An 18,348-nucleotide genomic window follows, 5' to 3' on the forward strand; every position below is an offset into this window, starting at 1 on the left:
GAGACTGCTTGAGCTGGGACTCCAAAGGAAATCAGGATGAGCTTCATGATGTTGATCCATGGATTTAAAGAACGTTAGACCGTTTCTTCTATTTGCTTCATGCTTGACTTTCTAATAATACTGTATATACTTACTGCAGGCAAGTGTTTGATTTAATTTGCAGAATAGGGGTGAATAGCCAGGGAAGAAAAAAATGAATGCATGAAGCCAGGACAGTACCATCTTTGTGGGTATGTTATCTGAGTTTCTTGTTCCTCTTTAAAGCTTTGATATATGACTTAAGTTATAGGTCATGAGGTAAGTTTTTCAGTAAGAATTCTGTTCATCTTGATCTCTTCTTTTGCCAAGTTCTCCTAGGCTTATAATTACTCACTTCAAATCCTACTCTTTGAAGATTTCCCCCAGAACCACCATATAATGTAGAAATAAAGACATTAGAGAAAATCCGATCAACTTCACTTATTAGCTTTGTCATTCAGTATGAACAAAAAATACTTTGTTCCCCGTTTCATAGAGCTATCCTGTGCTTCACACATCACCCCTGACCTGTGTTTGCTGATGCCCCAAGTCCAGCCCTGCCCTCCTAACATCAATCCCAATTCATGTGGCTGAGCATGCAGGGGGCATGGTGATGGCTACTTGGAAGTGTGGTCGTGCCTTCCACATTCCTGTGGTTAGAGGAAAGCTCTTTTATTTTCTTTCATTTCTGCATCAGTATCCTCTACAGTCCACAGATCCTTTCCTTCTGGTCAAACTTTGCTGAGCACATCACATCCTTTCCTCCCTCATAGGCCATCTGAGTTCTCAACACCCACCAAAGTAGACACATGATGACATTTGCACTTTACCCAAAGGAGAACACCTTTAGTTATCTTGCAACAACATGTTGAATTCCTGTCATAAAAAAAAACACTTAATGAAAGAAAAGCAAGGGGAATTAGGTCATGTAGAATAGCTCTCTTTCTGGATTGTGGGATCCATGGGGGACTCTAGTGGGGTGGGATAAAGAAAATGATCTGAAAGTGAGAAATGGGAGTTCCCAATGGAAAGCGCCATTCAACTTCCCTCCAGGCCTTGTTGAGCACTGTTAACTTCATACTTTTCTCCAACTTCAAGGGAAAAAAGAAATTAGAACATACCTTTTTTTTTTTTTTTTTTTGCTGAGAATCACATATCTCCAAACTATTAATATTAAAAGAATTTGTTTGCTCATCTGAACATCCTGTTCTGGAATAATTCCATGGAAAATTTGATTTTGTCGGGGAGGACAACTGAAGAAGTGACGTGACAGTATTTGGGATTAAGAGTTCTAATTCTGTCATGCAGACTTTCCAACATACGGTCAATAGATATCAGCTTAAGAAATAAACATAAGTAGCTACTACATGACTTACACGTTGTTTCAGTGTTAGGACACATTTCCTTTTGTTGTTGTTGTTTATTTGGTTGTTGTTTGTGGTGCCCAGGACCTCGGGCATGCTAAGTAAGGGCTCTTCCTCTGTGCTATGTCCCCAGTCCACTGCATTCACCTTTTCATAGGCAACTGCAATGCTGGGAGCCATATAACTTGGGAAATAAGATTAAGAGTTTAAGGCCCAGATATACATATCTCTGAAGTTCTGAATCCTCAATTTTCTCATCTATAAAATGTGAATAATAATGTCTACTTCACAAACATTCAAGGAATAAATAACATGTGTGCGAGTGTTTTGTGTAGAGTGGCCACTGTTAGATGTCATTACCCCTAAGAAATCACTACGGAAGGTATGACTGTATTGCTTTTGTTTTATTGATACAGTTGGGAACAATACTTTTAATTCTATAGGGCAGGTTTCAGTAGCACAGTATTAGAAATCTCTGATTTACTTCATTTGTACTATCTTCTTGAATGCTTGTGTGTACTAAAATATTAAAATTCATAGAGCTAAATAAGTATCAGTCTTGAAATACTTTTAAAAATAATTTTGCTTGTTGAAATCTAATAGCGAGTAATTTCTTGGAGAAGGCAATAACTAGTGCTATTTACTCACAGTGGTTGCAAGTTTTGTATTTGCCTTCTTAATAGATAACAGATGTGGAAGGACATGGGTTTGTCCCACCCCATCCCCAAATGCTCAGTGAAATGTATGGTAGCAAGTCAGATTACACTGTATGTGACACAGTCAAATACTCACATCGGAGGAAAAGAGAATCTTGTGTTTGTTCCCAATTTGTATCAGTTTATTCAGCATGCATCTGACTTTATTGTTGTTGTTGCTATTTGACTAAAGAAAAACAAAATTTTCTAAGAAATTATAATTGATTTTATAGATCTCAATATTACTGAGAAGGATGTATGTATATTAAACCTTTAATGACTTTCTTGCAGTGAGTATCTGCAAGAGAAGCCTGTAGAGAGGCACTAATGAGATGTCTTTGCACTATAGAAACTTCAGAGTAGACCTGACTCTGCAGTCTGAAAGATATGTATCAGGATAAAATCACGCTATCTCCCAAAGGGATCTGCATGTAGTTCATTACTGAAGATACTGTACCTATCAAACTGAAAAACCACATGGACTTTATTCAAACTGCAGCAAAACCAAGTATCTTCAACACAGAATATGAAAATGGATATGGCAAAAACACTGCTAAGAATCTGTCCCTCTCTTGTTAATACTTATCATAACTGTATATGCATTAAGCATCAATTGTGTTAAATTCCTATACAGAAACTAATTATAACCCTCCCTTATCAAAAAAAAAAAAAGACTGCAGTTGCTGGAAATGTCTCCAATATTCATTGCACATTAAACTGCTTCATCATTGGGCTGTGGGTGTAGGTCTACTTGCCTAGTATGTTCAAGGCAAAACTCAGTTCAATCCCCAGCACACACACACACACACACACAAAAAAAAGAATGAAAGAAGGAAGGAAAAAAGGAAAGGGGGAAGGAAGATAGAATTCTTCAGTCCTAGAAGCTCAAGTTGAGGCACAAATACCAGGAAGAGCAATTCTGAGGTTCAGTTCCCCACTTTGGATTTCATCACTACCCTGTGACACCCAAACATACCTTAAGGTTATGACAGCAACATCTAGAAAGAGATGCCCCTGCCCTAGCATCAGAGAATATAGTCCAAAGAGCAGACAGCAAAATTAGCTGAAAGCAACCATTTGATAGCCAAAAAGCCTACTCAGTCCTCCTACAGGCAATGGTGAGAACTCTTTCTTTTGGGGTTAGAGAAGTTGTTGTTGGTTGGAGTCTATCAAAAATGGAAAGACAGCACCATTTGCTTCATAAGTTTTATTTTCAGCACACCATAGCTTAGAAATTTGGTTCTACTAATATCACACGTGTAAACTGCAAGCAAAGAGACTTTCAAGTGATGGCACATGCTCTAAGGAACCCTGATGGAGGAAGTTAAAAACATCATTTGTTTCCCATGGTCCCTGGGGGTCTCACTGCAGCTTGGGTAATGAGAATGTAGACTTGGTTCCAATGTCAGAATAATCTTTCCTGACAACTATGATTCCTTTATTAAACATTTTCAATTGAGCATTAAACAGCACAAATCTAAATGATAATGTCAGGCCTGTACACAGTCCTATACTTTAGATCTGCTTGGGTATGTGAGTGCATAGACACACGCGTACACACAGATACACACACACCAAGAAAAAAAGATAAAGAAATTTTTGCACATTTCACTGTCCTGTAAACTACAGCATTTTATAGAGCAACATGCCTTTTTAAAGGAATATCCTGGTGTGCATGTGTACATACTTTCTTTTCCTGGTCAATACATTAAATCCAATTTATTATGAAAGAAGGGTGGGGACACTTCCACCAACGGGCTTATTTAGAAGGAAGCAAATTAAACAAAACTATGGTGATAACAAGCAGATGCCTAGTTATAATCCACTTCCCTAATGCTGATTAATATACTCATGAACAAATCAAATATATTGCCAAAAGAAGAATGCTACTATTAACGCCCCAATGGCTACTGGTTTCAATTGTGCTTCTTAATCAGGCAAAATGTTCTTTCCTTGGCTCCTGGCACTATTTTTTTTTTTTTTTTTTTTTTGCTTCCTGCCAATCTTGGAAATAATTCATCTGTGTGTCATTTCCTCATAAATGCTTCCTGGTGCTTGATTGGTTTGCCTGTACTTGTGTGGCATTTGATTTCAAACTGCCATTTTACCTTTATAAACCTTTAGAACTTTCTAAGCATGAGGAAAATGCCCAAATGGCAGACAAAAATAAGGCTATAATTAGATCAGAAGAGAATGTTTTAACCATATCTAGCTTTCTGAATATAGCGGAAATCTCTCCTTACAGCCAATTTTGTTTTTCCAATCTGGGTGCAGAACATGAAATTAACATCTGGGAACTCCGGCAAAGGGGCCCTAGTATCAACATGTTTAATTTATTGTTATTGCCCCCCAAAAAAGTTTTTTCGTGATTGCTAAAATAGGTAATGTAATATATTTAAGGATCTAACCCCAAGCCATTAAAGAGGTGAGTGGGGGAGAAAAACAGAAAATAAAAGTAATACCAGTTACCACATTATTTTTGTAGTAAACAATAGAATGTGACGTGCAATAGTGCAATTTTCCTTTGCTAGCCCAGCAATTCGAGTCTCAATAGGAAGTCCACTGATGTTACTCTTCGTATTTCAGGATTTAGTTGCGAGCTTGCCGGGGGTTAGAGTTCCTGCCAGACTTCTGATTCTGAGTGGAATCACTAATGCTAGAGTCACTTTTACTCAGTCCAAGATGACGGAGCTTCATATCCCAGCGCTGTGAAATTTAAAAGCGAAAATAAGTCATATGCACCTATCACCAGGGTCACTATTTCTATGACTTTTAACAATGAGATAAGAATGCCAGGTCAGATCTCTAAAGCACTTTGCTACTTTCCCAAAAGTATAAAATCCATATCCCAGGGTAATAATGGAACTGTACTCTATGAACATAGTGCTCAGATTTTAAAAATAATAAAGTTGGGCATTGATAATATGTTTAATAATACTTTCATATCAAAGCTTAAAATTAAAATTTCCATATTTATAAATGGTGATGCAAATATCTACCAGTATCTGTGAGTATTTCTTGAGGTGACATACAAATGGAAGATTTATATACAGAATTTGTAGGAGGGGTTATTTTTCATCTTCTTCTCTAAAGAAAACATAACAGTATAGACTTTTAAAACCTGTTTGAACTGGGCATGGTGGCACACATCTGTAATCCCAGTGACTCAGGAAGTTGAGACAGGAGGATCCCAAGTTCAAAGCCTGCCTCAGCAACTTAGGGATGCCCTAAATAATTTAGCAAGACCCTGCCTCAAAATAAGAAATAAAAAGGACTGGGAGTGGGGACTAGGATTGTGGCTTAGTGGTAGGGTGCTCACCTAGCAGATGCAAGGACGGGTTCGATCCTCAGCACCACATAAAAATAAATAAATAAAATAAAGGTATTGTGTCCAACTACAACTAAAAAATATATTTAAATAAAAAGGACTGGGAATGTTGTTCAGTGGTTAAGCAATCCTGGGTTTAATCCCTAGTACCAAAAATAAATAAATAAATAAAACCTGTTTGATGTGAGCAATTAAAAATATGGAGGGATGGTGTCTCTAAAATATTTTTCTAAACAATGTCTACCAACTGCAACATATAAAACAGACAAGATCCTGCCCTTCTTTAATTTCTTTGGTCTGTTTTGTGGTTGTAGGGATTGAACTTGGTGTGCTCTATCACGGAAATACATCCCTAGCTCTTTTAATTATTTTTTATTTTGAGACAATTGCCCAGGCTGGCCTTGAACTTGTGATCCCCTGGCTGCAGCCTCCCAAGTAACTGGGATTACTGTGAGTTATTGTGCTAGACTTCATTCTGTTTTATAAAGCAAGAATTGCAATGTTTTAATAACCACTTTCACATTTACTAACAGTGCCAAAAATGTTTACATATAATGCAAGAAATTAAATGGAAGTTATGTTTGAGAATGTAGGTGGTGAATAAGGACTACAGATATATTTCTCAAACTTTGATGAACACAGAAATCACCTCAGGATCTTGGGCTAGGGATGTAGTTCAGCAGTAGAGCTCTTGCCTAGCATGAGTGAGGACCTGAGTTCAATCCTCAGCATACACACACACACACACACACACAAAAAAACAAAAAAAAAAAGGTACATTCTTATTTAGTAGGTCTGGGATGGGGCTCAAGGTCATCATATCTAATACTCTCTGAGGTGATGCCTATGTTGCTGGTCTAAGGATCACACATTAAGTAGCAAGAAGCAATGATCAGATGGCTCAAGTTCAAATCCTCACTCCCCCACTTACTTACAATGCAAAGTTTTTTTTTAATTTAATGAACCTCATTTCCATCATTTCTACACTGAAATTAATAATAGAACCTATTTATGATTGTTCTGAAAATTGACTAAAAATATCTAGAGATAGCACATACTAACTTAGCTATTACTATTTTTCTATTACTGAAAATAAGTCTTCTTTTCAGAATATTTTACTCCACTATCTTATAGTTTCCATATTTAAAAAAAAAATTCTGATCACAACTCCCCAAGGCAATCCAAATATCTTGATTTGAACAATCTGCTATAACAGAGACTTAGGTAAACCAATCATTTGGATGGAAAAAACCCTAAAAACTTCTTTTAAAAATACTTAATCCACCCACCTATAGAGAAGACATCAGCTGAAAAGGGCAACTTTGATTAAATAAAAATCTAATATCCTCCATAAGACTATTTTGTATAGTCTCAAGTTGACTGGTCAACTAAAATAGGGATCTCAATAATTCTGGTCAAAGAGACTTTCCACTCAAACACTTTGGCCCCTATTAAGTACATACAAATAAAAAATGGTTCAAGTTATTGGTTTACTTCTTCCATTAGTATGTTTAAATCCAGACTGTGAACATAAATGATCTCACAATAACTCTGTACTCACAGAGTTCCCCATGGCAAGCAAGGTAAACACATTGTCCCCTTACTAAGAGAAGGGACAGACAAGCCAGGCGTCCTGTGGACAAGGGCAGCAGTGAGGCTCCTTACTCGCCCTGCAGCAGAGATGTTGAAAGCCCTTCCAACCAGTACAGGAATTTAGGACAAATTCCTGTTCTGCATTAGCAGGCAGAAAACCAAATTAAAAGGACAGGAAGAAATTCCAACATGCTGAAGAAGAGCCACTTCTTTAGTAAACACCAAACTAACTGAAGAGAGACATAAGCCTAGAATGGTGATAAGTCTGCACTTGGAGTGCACCTCTCTTTGACAAATATGTGGAGAAAAGGGAACTTAACCAGTGATAGTTTCTCCCTGCAAAAGAGTGCCCTCTACATTTTTTTGTAGGTCACTTAAATTCAAATGTGTCTGCTATGCCGAGTGCCAGATGTATAAGATCAACTGCCCAGGGGTGTTTAACTTACTCTGTAAACGTTTCCCAAGCCTTCAGACTTGCAGAAGGAAGAGGATGTATTATGTTTGGTACAATTCCCACCCCCCACCCCCACTCTAACACATATCCTTTGAGATTCTTTGACCCCCTATGTATCACCCCCCACATTCCTTTCTTTGAAACAGATCTGCTTAGTACAGTAAGAAGAAATGAAATCTTCTATAATGAAGTAATTTCCTACTTCATTTTTCTTTATACCAATTCCAGAATCTAAGAATCCTTGGATTAAAAATAAAGCTACAGTACTGTTGAAAAGACCTACTTTGGTCAGGCAGGCAGATGATTCAGGCTAAACCTTGTGTATAGGAATTATTGTCTGTGCATTGGACAACTTTGGTATTTTCCTACCACCATTTATTTTCCCTTCTTACAGAACCATAATTTGCCCAAGGAAGGCTTACACCTAAAGGGGGAAAAAATCCTAGCCTCTCTTGCAGCTAGGAAATGGATATATATACTCACTTCTGACCAAAAGTCCTAAGAAAAAGTTGCTGAAGCTCTGGGAAATCCCTTTTTACCTCTCCTTTCTTTCTACCTGAAATGAAATGTGATGCTGGAGGCACAGAAGCCATCTTGTAACCCCCAGATAACTGTGAGGATGAAAGCAGCACCCTAAAAACATGGCAAAGCATTAAGCAATCAGGTGCCTGGGGTCCTAATGATAATGTGGAGCCTCCCTACCAGAAATGAACTAACGAAAGCTTGACTTACGAGTCGTTGTGGCAACTATAGTTTGATCTCTGATATACAGGGAGCTCATTCCTTAAATGAAAGAGATATTAAAGACAAGCTGGCAAACTCAGTTCTTAGAAATTATATGTACACACACACATTTTATATATTATATTTTAAAGTTTTAATATTCTCATGTGGTTGTGACAGGTGGCTGGTTTTCTACTTTTATTTTCTGTACACTGTAATACTTTGAACATGAAATATAGGCTTACCTTAACTTTTTTGCCAAGTCGATCCTTCCACTTCTCAGCTATAGAGCCTTCCACCAAAAGTAACCTGTGTTTTTTTTAAACAAGCAACCATTTTTGAAAAAGTAAAGCATGCTTTTAAAAAACATAAGGAATCTAGTGCCAAAAATGACTACATATGTTTATACTAGAATAGGAGAACCCAGTTTGAGGACAGTAATTGTTAACCTTTTGGGAGTCATGGTTAAAAACAAAGCTAGGATTCCTGTCTCCAGAAGAAAAATGCCCACCCATAAATTGCATGCACAAACTTTGCTATCCAATATATGAAATTCAGGGATCCAGTTACAACCTTTCTGTAATATCCAAGAAGACAAAAAGTCCTAAGGTAAGGATGCCACAGTAAGGTCTCTAAAAAGAAACTCAGAGGGTAGGGTAAGCAAAGACATTATTCTGAACCCCAAGGTGTGAGTTACCTGGAGCGCTCCTCATCTTCATAGCCCATGATGATGTACTCCTCATTGACAGTAAGTGGAGGACACAGGCAGCCAGAACTGGTGTGAAGGTTGATGGTGTCCCTTGGGATGTTCACCAGAGACGACTTGAGAACCTCCTTCACCTCCACCACTGCAGTCACATCATGGCACTTGGTCTTGACCTCTTTGACCTTAGCCCTGATGACTGTGATAGAGGACAACAAAGCTGATGTGCTGTTTCATAATACACAAGCGCCCTATTCAAAACAGACAATGAGGCTTCTTTCCAGCCAATTCTTATCCAATTGATGCTCAGAGTTTGGAGAGAGATTTTGCCTGAGCCTAGAGTGAGTGATAAACTAAATAACATGCCTACCCTCCAAGTGCTCAGCCCCATCCCCTTCTAATTTGTGTGTATGTGAATATTTGCATGTATTATGCATATGTGTGTGTGTTTCATTTTGAAAAATCCAATTAGATAATCAAAGGTTGAGTGAATAATCTGATACAATTTTCCCCAAAAGTTTAATTTTAGATATGCGTGTATACATATATGCAATCCTAAATGCTGCCAACAAGAATCTAAACTATATTAATTTCACCACATGTAAAGACCTCTATTCACCATGCTTTGCTTCTGCTGCAGGGCCTATTAATAGGTTTCTCGTTGAGAGTCTTTTTAGTGTTATAAGCTGTCTTGTTTAATAGTGTTCCCAAATTCGTTCATCAATCTTTTCATCCTTTTATCTTAGGTCACTCTTCCTTTGTTTCAATGCATATTATCTTTTATGCTCCCCTTTAAGCATACTAAATTTTCTTCTTGAATAAAAAGTCGTCATGGCTAGACCTTGTTTCCTGCATCTATCTGCTCAGAATTCAGATGCTCTAGTACTCCTCCCCATGGTGTATTGTGGGGTCCTTTCTAATATGCCAATTGCATCAATCTACCTCTCACAATAGAGGCACAGGCACTGGACCTCCACTTTCAAGAGTCAGCTTCCCTGCTCAATGTGAAGACAAATTGCCTTCAGATGTAAAATCAAAGTAGTTGACTTAGAACCTAGAAAGCACAGGAGCTGGGGATGAACCTCAGTGATAGAGCACTTGCCTAACATGTATGAGGCTCTGGATTATATCCCCAGCACCACTAAATAATAATAAGAATAAGAATAAGAATAAGAATAAGAAGAAGAAGAAGAAGAAGAAGAAGAAGAAGAAGAAGAAGAAGAAAGCACAGTTCTGCCAGTTTTCAGTAGTTCTCCTTTGAAAGAGCCAAATTCTTTAGATTCCTACTTCTGGTAAATAAGTTTTCTAACAAAAAGGTTTTTTAAAAACGCAAGAAAAGTCAGGCACAGTGGCACATACTTATAATCCCAGCAACTCAGGAGGCTGAGGCAAGATGTTCACAAGTTCAAAGCCAGCCTCGACAACTTAGCAGGACCCTAAGTAACTTAGCAAGACCCTGTCTCAACATGAAAATAAAAAGTGGGCTGGGGATTTAGCTCAATGGTTAAGCACCTTTGGGTTCAATTCCTGGTACCAAAATAAATAAATAAAGCAAGAAATAGGTAAAAAATGTCAATTAGTAAGAGGTCAGTAGCATTTGCTCAGGGGTCCTCATTGCTCTACTTCAATGTCCACGGATGTTTTATAGTGGAGAACAGAATCTATCCAAATGAATATACATTTTGAAAGCTTCTTGGTCTGCAATCAATCTGCAAACTTCTTTCATCTGAGGACCTTCCCATGAGTTTTAAGTGCTCAAGACGATAAGGGATTGGAAAAAGTAATCCACACAGATATAAAGCCAGCTAATAAACCATTTCTCCATCAATGTTCCAACTCCATCACAGAAACTTAATATTCTACCAATACAGCCTACATCTGATAGAAATTAAAGTACTGAACAATTTCTAAAATACTTTAGAATGAAATCTTATTTCAACCTTCAGAGATTTAGTTGCCTCAGTATGAGAATTTAAAGCAAACAAAATAAAACTGCCTAACTGCCCCTGCCTGGTTTGATTTGCAAGTAACCTTTCTATTTGTGTCCTCTTGATTCTGAATTTTAACGGGAGATAAGATTGCCCTTTTTGAAATGTCGTTTGAGAGAATCAGACGATAAATTATTAACCCCAGCTCGCAGACATGTTTCTGTGTCCTGGCTTATACGAATGTGCTTCATAGCATCCATCAACCATTAGAGATTAGTGAACTGTGCAAATGTTCTCAAGCTAATGATTTATTTACCCAGTGTGTCTACTATTTTCATTAGAAATTTTTAGCACATGTACCCGCTCCAAAATAAATATCTCTCTACAAGACCTACTTTATTATTCAAGTAATTTTGTTAAAACTCAAGAGTTTGTAACTGAATTAATCTGAATGAAGCAGCAGTTTTGTCTGAGTTACCAATTGCTCCTATGCCTATTTGGACAGAAGCAAATATACAAAATAAAAATCAACATATTTTGAAAGTAAAAATGTATTTCCTTTTCAGAGTTTTTCCTTCTATTCAATCATTGGAGCACCTGCCTTGCCCCTCAAATTTGTAAGTCTCAGACAAATGATAATCCTCACACTATGGACGGTCTGGTTATTGATTGATTCTGAAAAAAGTTATTTCCTCTTTTAAAATCACGATCCATATCCCATTTCATTTTATGACATTCATACAGCTACCTTGTCCAGAGTCTTCTCTTTCCAGGGATTTGTAACAACTAGTATTTTAACTTTTAACAAAGATAGTAGCATCAAACATTTCACACCAAGAAGTTGGATAAAGTAAAAAATTATAAGTAAAATGGAACTGACGATATTTCCCTGATATAAAATTATATTTTTATTTTTATTGTAACTATACTTAAACGTTCATATAGCATTTTTCAATTTTAAAAAGCTAGTCTAAAAATTAAGATCTCCCTTTTCCTTGAGGCTTTTCACATCAATTCACACAGGGAAGGTCTTCAGATAAGCAGTCAGGCATTCGACTTCTTAGATAAACATAACCTTCTAACCTTGGAAAGTGTCCATCACCAGCTAGGAAAAGCCATCCACTTAAGATGAGTAATAAACCAAAAAAGTAAAAATTGATTTCACTGAAGGAAACTTTCAGAAACTAAGTGCATTTATTTTAAAGAGATTTAACTAGACTGAGAATTTTCAGCTTTGTTCTTCTTAATACATAGTATTTCTGAAGATATCAAAGTTTACTTTAGAGTCTTACCCATTTCCCTCTTTCCAAGTTGCAAAAGTATAGAAGTAAATCTGCTCTATATATCCTATGTCCTTGAAAATAGAACACATAAACACAAGAAGACTCTCATTTTAAAAATAATGTTCATGTTAAGAGTCTGTTAATTACCGTGTTTACTCATTGACTTAGCATCAATAGTTGACTGCAGACAGATTAAGTAACTCAACCTTTATCAGTTTTACAGATACAGGCTGAGTGAGCATTCCTAATCCAAAAATCCCCAAAACTTTTTGAGCATCAATGCAACACTAGAAGTTCAAAAGTGCACACCTGACCTCATGTGACAAGTCACAGTCAAAATGCAGGTACATTAAAAAATATATAAAATTACCTTTAGGCAGTGAATATAGGTATATATAAGATATAAATAAATTTTGTGTTTAGATTTGGGTCCCATTCCCAAGATATCTCATTAAACATATGCAAGTACTCTAAAATCTCAAAAAAAAAAACTATAACCTAAAATATTTCTAGTCCTAGGTATTTTGGATAAGGGATATTCTCAACCTGTTCTAAAAAAAAAAAAAAAAAGAAAAACACAATGCCAAAGGAATTCGGTAAACATTAATTAGTCCCATATTTTATCAACTGGAAAACTCTAGTAATTTCTCCTTGTAAATATGTTGGTAATATTTATGACACCAAAGAACGTCAGTACAAAAATCACGTTTAAAAATACCTTATGAGAACACAAAAATCCATTACGAATAATTGATGAAGGAAAAACTTAGGTGTACTAGTCATTGATAAAATGAGAACAGTATTATTTTTCATTTGGAGTTGAGAAAAACAAACAAGTGAGTATTTGGAAACCATCCAGCACAGTCCCTGATACAGAGACAAAAGGTTTCTTCAACCTTCAAAGTACTCAGATACATTTGTGTTGGTAGCTCTTTGATTGATATTAGTTTACCTGAATGTCACATTTTTAGGTCAAGCTTGATAACAAAACATAAAATTTACTGAATATCAACAACACCTAGTAAGTATTATTTCCAAGCGTTATTTCCACTGGTCTATCCCAGTGTTTTCCACGGGACAGACTGAAGAACCACGTTTGACCTTAACCCTTCCTGGTGCATCAAAGTGCTCTTCTGTTCACCCCTGTGGAGCACAACGGATGGCCCATGCAGCTCCAAACAGGAGCTAAGATCCTCCTCTACTTCCCAGGTACAGAAAAACCCATCCATTTTAAAACTTCTGCAAGGTTCCAGCAACACTGCCTGATATGCTCAAAGTTGAGCATTTGTCAAGAACTTTGCCCATGTGAGACATTGGTTGAAGCAGGGAGACTATGTTCTTAAAGTTGTCCTTCTTAATTTGCTTTTAACCCTTTTTCTTTAAACCACTCTACTTATTTTCATGTGTGTAAGCATGCACACACACACACCACACACACACACACACACACACACAGACGTAGAAAGTAGCTTATGAGTCACCCATGAAGTTAGCCTTACCATAGTTGTAATTGTTCCGGAAATAGGTCTTCTGTGTAGCTCTAATAGGCTTACATTTGCAGCGTTCTGAAAAACACATTTTAATTATAAGCAAATGTTCCATATTAGTTTTATTTACTCATATTTTTTGGTAACACTACATATGACTTCAGTGGTAAAAAGGTTCTTTGCAACTCTGTCTCTCTTTTTCCTGGAAATATGCACCTGTTACTTCTATCAATATAGCCTCTTATTCAATGTCTGTATATTCTTAAATTACCACTCTCTAACCAACTATCCAAATCCTGAGAAAACACTGTTCATCCCCATGCATGAGATAAGCAGGACCCAAATCCTGAAAAAGACATGTTCAATGCTTATGCAAGTAGAATGGATGCCCGCTGAGAGCAATTCTCTACATATACTCAGTTTGCTGGCCTATGCCTGTGGAATATTACCTGATGTTTATACATATTTTACAGATTACACACCACTCTTCCAAATATTACATCCCAGATCTGAAACCTACTTGGGAAGATAAGCAGGTATTGCCACAACCCCGTGAACTAAATGAGCCCTCACACAGGTAGAACAGATGCCATTACATGCAATAGTATCTTTACACTTTTTGGAGGAAATCACTATGTACATATTTTGAAAACAGAAATTCCATATTTTAAAAATATCTGGCACATAATTGCTTAAAGCATGACCCGAACACACTTTATGTTGGACAGATGAATATAAAAAAAAAGTTATAATTATCTCAAAATGTTTTATCTTTAGATCATTTAACATCATGCAGAGTAGATTTTTATACATTTTATAGAAGAGATTACTTAGCTAAGAAATATACCCCATAAACATGGTAAATTATTAGCAATAGCAACATAAAAATGGAAAGTAATACACAGACCTAGAAACATAAAAATGGAAAATAACACACAAACCTAGAAAGTATGAGTCACCATGAAGTTAGCCTTACCATAGCTGTAATTACCTCAGAAAATATTTGATTATATGTAGTCTTTTATAAATAGCACCACAGAGAAAGATCCATTAAAAATTAAATGCTATCAGTTTCCTCTATTTTAACACAGAAAAGGGGGGAAAAAGAACACATGAATCAGAGAAAAGTACCTAACAAAATAGTTTTGTTTAAAACGTGTTTTATGATCAGGTGTGGTGATGCACACCTATAATCCCAGTGACTCGGGAGCTGAGGCAGGAAGACTGCAAGTTCGAGGCCAACCTCAGCAATTTAGCAAGACCCTGTTTCAAAATAAAACATAAAAAGTTCTGTGGATATAGCTCAGGGGTAAAGCACCCCTGGGCTCGACCCCCAGTTCCAAAAATTAATTAATTATTTAATTCAATTTAATTTAATTTAAAAATTAAAAGTATGTATGTTAGCATGAGAACAATGAAAGGCTGACATTTTTGTTGACTGCTGGCTATTGTATTTTCTAATCCAAACAAATTTTATGTCCTTTGAATCGGTAAATAAGTGACAGCAGTCCCCAGAGGAGTAGCATGATTTCTGTCAGTTTCAAGTCCTAGAAATAAGTTTCTCCTCTAGAGACAGGTCACAGCAGCAACTAGTGTTCCTCCATAAGAGAATTGGGAATTTCTCAGTGTTACACAAGGCACCTTCCTGCCTTGTTCCATAGGGAATTTTTAATGCGAGATTTCTGTCATTAACAATCTCAGCTAAATAAACAATGGGTGATATCAGTGCTTGTTGCTATTTTGAGGAAGACTACTGCAAAAATAACTCTTATTAACAAACTGTTTATATTCCCATTTCAAAGAAAATGGAAGGCTATCTAGCTCTTAGCTTCTTATACAGTTGATTTATTTTATATAAAATGTTATGCTGTTATACATTTTTAAAGAGAGAGATCCTTAATGTTAGAATATTTATGAAGAAATAAATGCTCTTGTCTTTGATTTATCCTCATATTGATATGAACTTTTATTTTTAAATGAATAAATAAATAAATAAATAAATAAATATTAAATATAATATCTACAGGAGCTGGGGGTATAACTCAGTAACAGAGCACTTGCCTAACAAGTGCAAGGCCCTGAGTGCAATCCCCAGCACGCAAAAATATGTTAATATAATAATAATAATACATGTAGATAAATTATCTACACATTTGTAATTCTTCAGAAATTTGCTGATATTCTAATAAAAAACATTTGAAAAAAATAGCAACTGTCACTGAATTGAATCTAATTTGATGTTACCCATATAACTTTGCTTAAAGCATAAACAAATGTATTCCATAAAACTTCCCAGGCAGATAAAGAATTTTAATTATATTATAATTAAATCTGACTTAATAAGATTTCAAGAAACTATGTATACAATTACATATACATAATTAGACTATTACCTAATAGCTGATGAGCTAAGCAATTTATTCTTGGGACCACAATTTGCTCATCTGCAAAGCACTTTTTACCCCAGCTGGTCTCTGAGGAAAAAGTGCCATAACGCATGTAGATATGCCCCAATTCCTAGCTATTGCTATAAGCAAACATCTGTCTAGTCAAAGGTAACTAATAACTCAATAAATTAACAGAGTAATGAGGAGAAGTAGAATTTTATATTCATAAGCTTCACATGTGAAAGAACTTCCTTTCATTATTTATGCTTACTCAACACAAACATATTCATGAAAAGTGTATCTTAGTCAATGAATAGGAAACATTATCCCTCTTTTAATTTGTGTTTACAAACATCCATACTATTTACAAAAGCCTTAAAACTAGGAAATTGCAAAGTCATGGAAGGAGACATTGCATGAAATACTTATTATATTTTTTGTGCCCATCACCCTAAATCAAAGCAATGGTTTCTTTTTCTTTGCTACTAATAGATGATTTCCTGATAGTTGGACATTTTATTGGGCCCTAGCATCACTCTTGTCACTAGTTTAATTGCTTGTAGTCTTCCTCTGCCAGCTTCCCAATGGCATACAGTTTTCAAGTTTGGTTTTCTATACTGGCAAAATAAAATCTAATATTTACTGAACTTTGCACAAAACCATTAGACATGATTTTCTTATGGTTCACTGTTGAAAAGAAACGCATATGAAGGAAATAAAGAGTCTGCCCCAGTGTTTTATCTAACAGAAAAAATATATATTTAAAAAGTTGAAGGAGCAGCTTTGATTAAAAAAAATTAGACCAAGTGAAGATAAAGATCTCCAAATTTGAGTAAAGTTTTAATATCAGCAGTTCATTTACCTGGAAGCCTTGAATTAAGCGCAATATCCTGAATCACGGGACAGTGTGCAGGGCTACATCCCAATAGCAACCATGGGCTATGATGGGCCATTGACCTGGGCAAGTGCTTCCTCACATTCCTGCACTCCTCTCATTCGATTCTTTCAGTCACTCTCCTAGAATTAATGCTCTGCTATTTCTCTATTACTGAACCTGAGGCCTGCTTATTATTCTAGTACAAACATGACTTTATTCCCCTAGTACAAACTTGAGAAGTTAACATGCCCTGCACCTCCTAGAACTTGGTTTGCAACTTGGGAAGCGCCCCCCAGCATCCTGCAGTGTGAGAGCAATGAGCAACTTCCCTCTCCAAAGTGAGTTTCTAATAATTAAATTATTAGTTCAGAGAGGAAAATGAACATATCCTTTATTTTTTAGTTTGATATATAATAGAGTTATTTATTGAAAAATGTATGAGAATAGTAGTATTTTTGACACAGTTTTATGAGCTCTAAGGAATTCCAAGTACCAGAAGAAATTATGAATTTTGATATTTCACTATTTAACACAAACTTGTTTGAGTTAGTGCTTCATTATAATATAATTTTCCAACAAGCCCTGACCTTTGTTTGGATTGAACTATTTGGGGTCTCATCCAAAGCTGTAAGACTATAATTAACTTCACCAGATTCCAAAAGTCCTATGATCTTTCATGTACCATGACTTCAGAAAACTATCTTTGAGTGAATATTTTTTTCTAATTTTTCTAAGAAATGATATGAAATCCGAACTAAAGATTTGTTTTCAAAAAGCAGGAGGTGGATACTATTCTATTTGTGTTAAATTTCCACTTTAACTCCCAAGACTAAACTTTCTAATCAGATCAGAGTTCAAGTAATATTAATTTGTGCCAAATACGCTGTATGTTTTATATCCTGACACCTGACTCCTGAGACCCACTTTTCCTCTCTCCCTCCATTTTAAGAAACTTAGGGGCAGACAACAGAAAATTTTAAATGATACATAAAATAAATTTTTTCATGATTTGAAGATCTATATCCTTAACTCTGACCTAGTTGAAATTCAGATTTATGGTTTTTACCTGGCTAAAAGAAGTGTCTATGAGCATGTACATAGGTAATTTTAAACATCTATTAACATCATCAATCATGAAATTGTCTTTCCTCTACAGAAACGTCCTCGAGCTGGGGCTGTAGCTCAGTGGCAGAGCACGTGCCTAGCATGTGTGGGGCACTGGGTTCGATCCTTGACACTGCATTTAAAAAATAATAATAATAAAGGCATGCTGTCCATCTACAACTATGAAAAAATAAAATATAAAAAGAAATGTCCTCTGACTCTGTCACCTTGAGATATTCAACATTCTGTAAATGTGAGATGGTAAAGAGAAAGAGCACTCACATTTGTTGAACCCTCTTAGTCAACTGCACATTCATTCATGCCCTCTACCAATATTGATTGGGGATCTGCTATATTCCAGACTCTATAATAGTCCTGTGGAACACCTGATGGGCAATGCAGAC

At 36.1% G+C, this 18,348-nt stretch overlaps 1 protein-coding gene across 1 annotated transcript in view; it reads right to left on the reverse strand.

Annotated features, from left to right (window-relative positions):
• Positions 1-3,269: 3,269 nt before the first annotated feature.
• Frzb (frizzled related protein) overlaps positions 3,270-18,348 on the reverse strand; it is a 30,773-nt gene continuing 15,694 nt past the window's right edge. Inside the window, exons 3-6 of the mRNA XM_046447599.2 lie at positions 13,589-13,654; positions 8,873-9,077; positions 8,421-8,484; positions 3,270-4,783 (exon numbers count right to left, since the gene is read on the reverse strand). Of these exons, the coding sequence (XP_046303555.1) occupies positions 4,667-4,783; positions 8,421-8,484; positions 8,873-9,077; positions 13,589-13,654 (452 nt within the window). The 3' untranslated portion in view covers positions 3,270-4,666. The remainder of the gene's footprint in view (positions 4,784-8,420; positions 8,485-8,872; positions 9,078-13,588; positions 13,655-18,348) is intronic.

Source organism: Marmota monax, unplaced genomic scaffold (genome assembly GCF_021218885.2).
Source record: "Marmota monax isolate L192 unplaced genomic scaffold, Marmota_monax_Labrador192_F-V1.1 WCK01_AAM20220418_F8-fsc00007, whole genome shotgun sequence".
Taxonomy (NCBI): Eukaryota; Metazoa; Chordata; class Mammalia; order Rodentia; family Sciuridae; genus Marmota; species Marmota monax.